Here is a 7,512-nt window from a genome sequence, read left to right on the forward strand (position 1 = left end):
TCAGTTGTGATGCTCCCGTTTGCAACATTCACTTTCTACGAGATTTAATTACGATTTGCACGCACGAGAGATCGTAATGTAGAATTTTCGGCGTTTAATCGTTAGATTTGTTAATTTTTAAACGCGGAAAAGAACGAATTGCAGGAACAGTTTACCTTTTCCCGAGGCGAATCATATGTCGTCGCAGGTCCGGGGGTGGGTGAAGAGGAGCACGAAGATTGCTTCTTAGTCGCCACATAATAGCTATCGATTAGGTAACCGTATCAATTGTCGTAAAATAATGTCAATTGGTCAGTGTGGAAGACAGGGATAAACCGACAGTCACTTGCCCTCTTCTAGACGTCCTACCCCGTGCATAACAGCCATTTTCGAGCAGCCCCTCCCTTTAAATTTCACCCCTACGATACACATACTACTCCCGGCACAGATACGTGTTACTATATACGTATATCTCATGTGCGTCTCTCTGTGGGCCATGAGGCATTGAACAATAAGATCGGTCGTCCTCTTTTAATTTTTTAATACACCCTTTTCTTTTGGAAAATGTCAAACGTATAAAACCTGCTTTTTCTTTCATCAGGAAATTTCGCGTTATCTGTCGTAGAATTGTCAAGATTATTCGCGTGTAGAGGAAGCCTTTTAATTAACGGAATGATTATGATAAAAATGGGTAACAGGGCATGAAACGACATACTTGGCCGGAAAATATCTTTATATATTTGGAATCTTCCATAATTTACATTGCCTTATATACATATATACGTTATTACGCCGCAGTACGCTTAATACAGTATTATTTTTCTTTTAAGTGTTCTTACAAGGCTGTTCTTTTTTTCTTTTTTTCTTTTCTCAGTACGATAAGGATGCATGTACACAGGTTAGCCATATTTCAAATGCAGCTTTCGAAAGTTCCCGTTAAATTTCTTTTTTTCTTTTTTCTTTTTTTTTTAGTCGCTACAGCTAAGATAACATAGCTGGAATGTAACGAACTACCTTATTAAATCTTGGACATAACAAGTGTAGTATAACAGTCATTGGAATTAGCTAAATAAATTTTGTTGCGACGCGTCGTTCTCGAATGTGCTCCAGGCGTTGTTCAGTTCCATGAAAATCAACTTTGCTATGTTCTCGTTGGCCGTGCCGGCTAGCTGTAATAATAATTTACAAGAAAAAAGTAAAAAATTATCAGATTATTTTTAATTTCTTCATGATTCCCATATTATTTACCGTACCTTATCCGGATGCACGGCCAGGCAAGCTTTCCTGTAGGCTTTCTTCACGTCAGCAGGGCTGACCAACTGGTGCATCTCGCAGCGTTGCCATCTGTCTGCCTCTGGCCACAAAACCGTATGCATAGAGCAAAGAAGAGCACGCAAATTGCCCTTCTTGCCTTCCGTCCACTCGGCGATCTTCATGCTATCAGGATCCATAACTTTTGCCGCCTCCACTTTCCTCATTTGATTTATTGTCTTTGGACTGTCCTTCTCCGCCTTCCTGGAGCTGAAGAAATTATATCCTTGACTACCAAGTAGATCCTCGAAGGCATCTCCACCGGATTTCGTTGTTTTATTGCCTGGTGCACTATTGTTGTCCGCGGTATTGGTCTCGTTGGAGGTATTTCTGTGCGTATTAGGACTCGAATGAATGGGTGTGCTAGCCGGAGCGGGACTGGCCGACTGTGGAGTATTGGAATTTCTCGGTGTTACGTTCCAGCTGGAGGCTAGACCAGCTCCTAAAGAGCTGGCGAGGTTAGCGAATGGATCTTTACTCTGTGCTGCAAAATTTGGTACGCTGGAGTTTCTTGGTAAGTTCTCTTCAACGTTTGGAGGCTTTACGGTATTCTGCTTGGATCCTGGCATGCCTCCTAAGAGATTGTTCGTCGTTGTTCCAATCAGAGGGTCAAAGAAGTCATTCAGACTCTGTTTGTTTACGGGTTGCTTACTCTGATTGAAGAATAAGTTGTTTAAATTATTGTTAGTAGTATCGTTCCTAGGTGTAGGCTGATCGTGTCCGAAGAGCAGGTTGTTCTCGGCTGTAGTCTTTGTTTCTTGCTGAGCAAAAACACCAAAACCCTCTAAGAGATCATTTTCTTTTTGACTAGAACTAGAAAAAATATCTAATCCAGGGTTTGGTGCTGGCTGAGGAGTATTTAAGGTACTGGTGTCTGGCATTCCTAAGTTCAACAAGTCTGCTTCTTGTAATTTAGTCTCTTCTTCCGTTAGCTCTACTTCCGCGCTCTCTACTGGTTGTTGAGGCACTTCTTCGTTCACGCTACTGGGTGCTTCAGGCGGTGGTGGGGTTATCACTTCCTTCTGAATCTAAAATTTGACAGCAAAAATTTCACAAAACTGAACTATACGCGCATCCTTCTAAATTTATTTTAATTTACCTCTTCTGGCTTCGAAATTCTGAAACTTTCCAAAGTCTCTTCCATCTCCAAGGTAGATGCAAACAGTGGATCAGGCTCCAAATTCGTGGACAACTCCGCTTCCCATGGAGCTGGAACTCTAGCTAGCTTAAAATTCTCCTCAGTTACCACGATATTTAAGATAACGCTAAAGTTCGAGCCAATTTCCGGCGCGTCATCCAAATCCTTTTTCTTAAACGTCAATGCAGACTCAGTCAATGGTATATAACCAGTATGAAAATGAACAGAGGCAATCTTGATCCCGATCACGCGGCCCAGTTGCTGCCTGGCATGATATATAACTATAGTAACATCTCCTCTGACAGTTGCATTACCCAATGGCAAGGAAAACTTGCCCTCCATCATCCCGAACAGTCTCATATCCTCATATTCTGGCCGTTTAGTGGAAAATACCAAAGCACCGTTGCTATAAATATCAATATACGGTCTACAGCCGTCTCTAGCCCTGGTGAACAAGGGAACAGGTTGAATAACCAAGGAACGAAGGGCCAGAGGTTTCGTGTGGGGCTGTACACCGGTGCTGAGAAAGCTCATGTAGTTAATACTACGCAATTCTGAGGGTTGCAGCTGAGGAGATTGTCTTCTAGTTGTGAACATTGCTATAGCCTCTTCAGGAGTCGAGAATCCCCTGGCGTAGATTAAGAGAGTACACGCTACTGTTGCACTAGCCCTATATCCATCCTAGAGTGAAAGAGAATAATATTAGAATTAGTTTTTTTCATCAATGTTTCATCCAGCTTCTTTAAATTCTACTCACAGTACAATACAACACTACAACATGGTTAAAGTCAGCGTTCAGGTACCGATAGATATCCTGACAAATCTGGTACAGCGCTGACAGCAGTGGAGCGTTAGAATCCGAAGAAGCATAGGCGAAGGAACAGTCTATGTGTCTGCCAGGGAGCCTGGAGACATTTGGCCGTCCACGAGACAGGTTGTACAATTGTATACGAGCTGGTGGAGGATGTCTAGCCTGAAGAAATGCTCTGACGTCCTCTACATGGTTAGCTCTGTAGGCAGACTCAATCCCATCCGCTGGATAGGGCATGATCAGTATGCGTGAAGTTAAGTAACTGGCATCCAATTCAGTTCTGGCCATGCTCTGCTGCATAGAGTGCATCATTTTGCTCGAGGTATCTTTCAGGTTGCGTAGTATACTACCCGCACCACCTTTCAGAGAGCTAAATAAGGCTGACGTTTGAGCTACCGGGACTTTGGCCACGGTTGTCTGAGCTGGAGAAGGTCGTGGAGGTGGTACACTAACTGGTGGAGATGGTCTTGGTGGAGGGGTGGGTGTACTGGGCGGTGGAGTAGGTCTGGGAGGAGGTTGAGTCTTCACAGCAACTTCCACTTTCGGGGGTTCTCTGGGATCAAAGTTGTTCGACTCTGCTATAGCCGCTAGACGCTCCAGGATCATGGATGTGGTCAGTCTTCGCACTGGAGACACGTCCAGGCATCCCTTCACTATGTCATGGAGACAGGACAGGCGGGGGTTCGGCGGAAGTGGTGGATACTTGCCATTCACTATGGCTAGCTTGTTGCCTGTGAATGAGAAAGTGGTGAATAAAAACTGACCCTAAAATTCACGCGATTGAGGTTGCCGTACCCTCGGGGAATGGATGTCTCAGTGTTATCAAAGCGTAAATTATACAACCGAGGGCCCAGCAGTCCACTGGTGGACCAATAGGCTCATTGTTCCAGGTGTCCATCATCTCTGGTGCACGGTACATAGGGGTTGTGTATTTTGCCATCTGATCCTCCAATGTGGCACGTTTCTGAGCGTTCCATGAGGGGTTTGGCAAGATCTGCTGATTGGAAGCACTACCAAAATCACAGAGCTTGATCAGACCATCATTTCCAACTAGAAAATTCTCTAGTTTTATGTCTCTGTGAACTAGGGGCTCAGGCTGCTGGTTGTGCATGTGATGTACAGCCTTGGTTGCCTGGTAGGCTATCTTACAGATTTGGGCAAGAGTAAGGGAATTAGCTGATAGGCTTCTGAGTATGTCTGCAAGTGTGCCACCAGGGCATAGCTCTGTCACCAATAAGTATTCATAGCCTTTGCGATCCTCGCGATCTATACGTTGGGCATATAGATATTGGATTATGTTTGAGTGGCCCGATAACCTTTTCAAAGTCTCTATTTCTTGTATGATACTTTTGTTTGCGTCCTCGTCCACAGCAATGAGTCTCTAAAAACGTAATGTACATTAGAAGAAAGTTTTGATCATGTTGGGGTGATTTAATGGTGCATAGATTACCTTAAGGGCATATTCCTTCCCTGTACTTATATCTTCTACTGCAAACACTAGAGCCCAACCACCTGTTGACACAATTGTTTAACATACACTTTTTAAGTATTGGTAATAATAAGCAACTCTAAGATGAACAAATTTTTTTTTATGAGAAACAGCGAAGAAATATATAAGACAAAACTTTTGTGGTAGAAGTCTCTCACAGTCACTCAAGTATTCCCTAAAATTCATATTTTTGATTGAATCAACAATTTTTTATTACCCAGAAAAAAAATTTCGTTCAATTCTCTACACACTTAATATATCTACTTTTTTTTTTTTAATATTATATATTGCATTATATTTTGACAAAGAATTATGTAGCAATACTTAATATACTGATGTAGCTAGCAATTGTTCTATAGAAACATTAAAAATATATATAACGAACTATCATTTTTTAACAAGCTTGAAAAATATAGCAAAATTCAGTCTATACTTGCAATGTCAAAACACATTTGACACATGTCAATAAGTGGACAGTTCAGAGTGTTGGCAGAATGTCAGCCACTATTTTCCATTATTTAAGGATGTTACATCAGATAATGAGTATCTCTACTTGTGAATTAAGAATGATCATGATATGGAAAAATTTTAGTGGTATAAAATTGTATGACCGTGAAGTGGTAATAGGAGGGTTGTCAGACTCACCCTCAGCGAGTAGCCTGGTCACGCGTAATTTCACATTGTTAATTTCCAGTACTTGTCCAACGTATTCGTTCGTATTTGTTGCTCCATTCAAATATCCCAGGGCAGATCTCAAGTAATCCGACATATTTCCTTAAAAATATCCCGTCGAACCCCCAGAAAGCGTTTTCTATCGGTTACAATGCAGACAGCCGATGCTGCCCGGCCATACTGTCTTTGTGACGTCACCAACAGTGCCGTACCAACGATATACTCCTATTTCTCAACAAAGAACAGGAACATATTGTTACTTTCACCAACATCAGTTGTTTTCTTTTTCTAAAAATAAGGAAGTAACCTTAAATAAAAAGAAAACGAAAATTAAATTTAAGTTCGTTGAAATTTGGGTAGATACAATATATTGATATTAGATTAAAATGAAAGTTAATATTTTAATTCTTTTTCTACTGACAAAGAGTTATTAAAATTTATGACTTTTCTAAGACGGAATATTATTTTCTTTTTGTTTGTGAAAGATTAAAAATTATGTCAACGATACTATAGATTGTTGTTGAATGGCAGTTGTTATCAAAGAATTCTGTTATTGTTTTTTGCAGGTAATCAAATGAATTTGTGGAAAGAGTCTCAATGGTTGGTTTTGAAAGGGTGCAATTCCTTTGTTAATTTGTATTAAACACGCGCATGCGTGTGCAGAATATTTCATAAATACATGATTTAGCATATAAACGAGAATTATTTTTCAGGATTTCTATGTATTTTCCTGTGTCGTGTATCAGTTTCCATTGTGTCAGTTCAATTATTATCGACGATCGTAAAAGTGGTTTGTTCGTGTTACTTTCATGATAAGTAGACCTGGCTATTGTGCGTTTAGAATTTCATAATAAACATACTTGGTGAGCAATGTTGTTATTATCATTATTTCAGTGACACATTTCATGAAATAACTTGATCATTTTGCAAATCTATCAGAAGCTGGAAAAATGTCGGAATACGTGAAATTCACTAAACTGAGGACCACTACAGACTGCACATTCTGGGCAAAATTTGCTGAATTGAAAATTGACAAGTTCAAACTGGATGAAAAGATAGTGATCAATTTATGGGGAAGTTACAGTCTGCAGGCTTTGAATGAGAACAATACCAATCCATTGGTATTGGATTTCACATCCTTTAACGAGTAAGTTTTGATATAGGTCATAGAATGACTGTTTGCATGTATTTCTTAGATCATTATAAGCTTTTGTCAGAATTAACTCCATGTAGGTAATTTTTAGAGACTTGGAGACAGTCAGTAATAATTCATCCGTTATCTGCTTCGGGCATATGATTAATACCAACACTTTTGAAGCATTCCTACAAACCAATCCTGAGAAGTTCATTGATTCCATGGGAAGGAACATGATTGACAGTATTAAAGATGGTTCTGTTTTGCAAGAGTCATGGAAACTGTCCCTGTTTTTAGTTCTAGCTTATTCAGACTTGAAAAAATATAAATTCTATTATTGGGTTGCACATCCTACACCTTTGATATTACCTGAAATGTACTACCAAGAAGCTCCAAAATTGATCAATGAAGAATTTACGACTAATCATGCAGAAGATTTGTGTAGAGGATTTTTACAATTAGATAGCAGGGCAAAAAATTACTTTACAGTTTTAATATCCAAGGATGACAAAATGAGCATTGCTGATTTAGCAACAGGAGTAGAGGTGATTAATTTGCATACAGAAAAGCAGTCACAGGTATAAAACAAATTATTTAGATAATTTTAATAAATTATGTAATTTTTTTTTTTGATATAATTTATTTTTTAGGAATACAAAGAAATTTATTTTGCATTTTATGACGCTTGTACGAGTTCCGAGCCAGGCTGGCCCTTGCGCAATCTGTTGTGCTTACTATGTTGGCACTGTCCTACCCATTACTTCTCCAGAATCATTCAACTTATATCTATACGGGGAAATAAGGCACAGAAGAGTCTCGTCTTCAAGCTTAAAACCAAGCAATACGAGAATTACAAAGCGGTGAGAGATACTCTGTTTCAGAGTCCTTTGGTCGGTTGGGAAAGTAACGCGAACAATAAAATGGGTCCCACTATAGCTGATTTATCAGACACCATGGATCCATCTAAGTAATTTTTC

The 7,512-nt window shown here is 39.8% G+C and overlaps 2 protein-coding genes across 2 annotated transcripts in view; one reads left to right on the plus strand and one right to left on the minus strand.

Moving 5' to 3' along the window:
• Positions 1-993: 993 nt before the first annotated feature.
• On the minus strand, positions 994-5,571 carry LOC108575656 (cyclin-G-associated kinase). Its single transcript, XM_017938506.1, has 7 exons — positions 5,374-5,571; positions 4,690-4,751; positions 4,035-4,620; positions 3,186-3,970; positions 2,390-3,109; positions 1,233-2,318; positions 994-1,148 (listed from the first exon to the last, which is right to left on the minus strand). The coding sequence occupies exons 1-7, from the start codon at positions 5,495-5,497 to the stop codon at positions 1,041-1,043; spliced, it is 3,471 nt and encodes a 1,156-aa protein (XP_017793995.1). The 5' UTR covers positions 5,498-5,571; the 3' UTR covers positions 994-1,040.
• Positions 5,572-6,110: 539 nt separating this feature from the next.
• The window catches only part of LOC108575690 (ubiquitin-like modifier-activating enzyme atg7), a 7,548-nt gene continuing 6,146 nt past the window's right edge, over positions 6,111-7,512 (plus strand). The window contains exons 1-4 of the mRNA XM_017938559.1: positions 6,111-6,263; positions 6,340-6,547; positions 6,645-7,113; positions 7,186-7,502. Coding sequence (XP_017794048.1) covers positions 6,351-6,547; positions 6,645-7,113; positions 7,186-7,502 — 983 coding nt within the window. The 5' untranslated portion in view covers positions 6,111-6,263; positions 6,340-6,350. The remainder of the gene's footprint in view (positions 6,264-6,339; positions 6,548-6,644; positions 7,114-7,185; positions 7,503-7,512) is intronic.

Source organism: Habropoda laboriosa, unplaced genomic scaffold, assembly GCF_001263275.1.
Source record: "Habropoda laboriosa isolate 0110345459 unplaced genomic scaffold, ASM126327v1 scaffold295, whole genome shotgun sequence".
NCBI lineage: Eukaryota > Metazoa > Arthropoda > Insecta > Hymenoptera > Apidae > Habropoda > Habropoda laboriosa.

What these genes read in the sequence shown, in the direction of transcription:
- LOC108575656 (XM_017938506.1), bottom strand. Translation starts at nt 5,497, where the DNA reads ATGTCGGATTACTTGAGATCTGCCCTGGGATATTTGAATGGAGCAACA. An exon ending in GACCAGGCTACTCGCTGAGG is followed by an intron (nt 4,752 to 5,373) that starts GTGAGTCTGACA and finishes TTGTGTCAACAG; the next exon opens with GTGGTTGGGCTCTAGTGTTT. An exon ending in GGAAGGAATATGCCCTTAAG is followed by an intron (nt 4,621 to 4,689) that starts GTAATCTATGCA and finishes TTACGTTTTTAG; the next exon opens with AGACTCATTGCTGTGGACGA.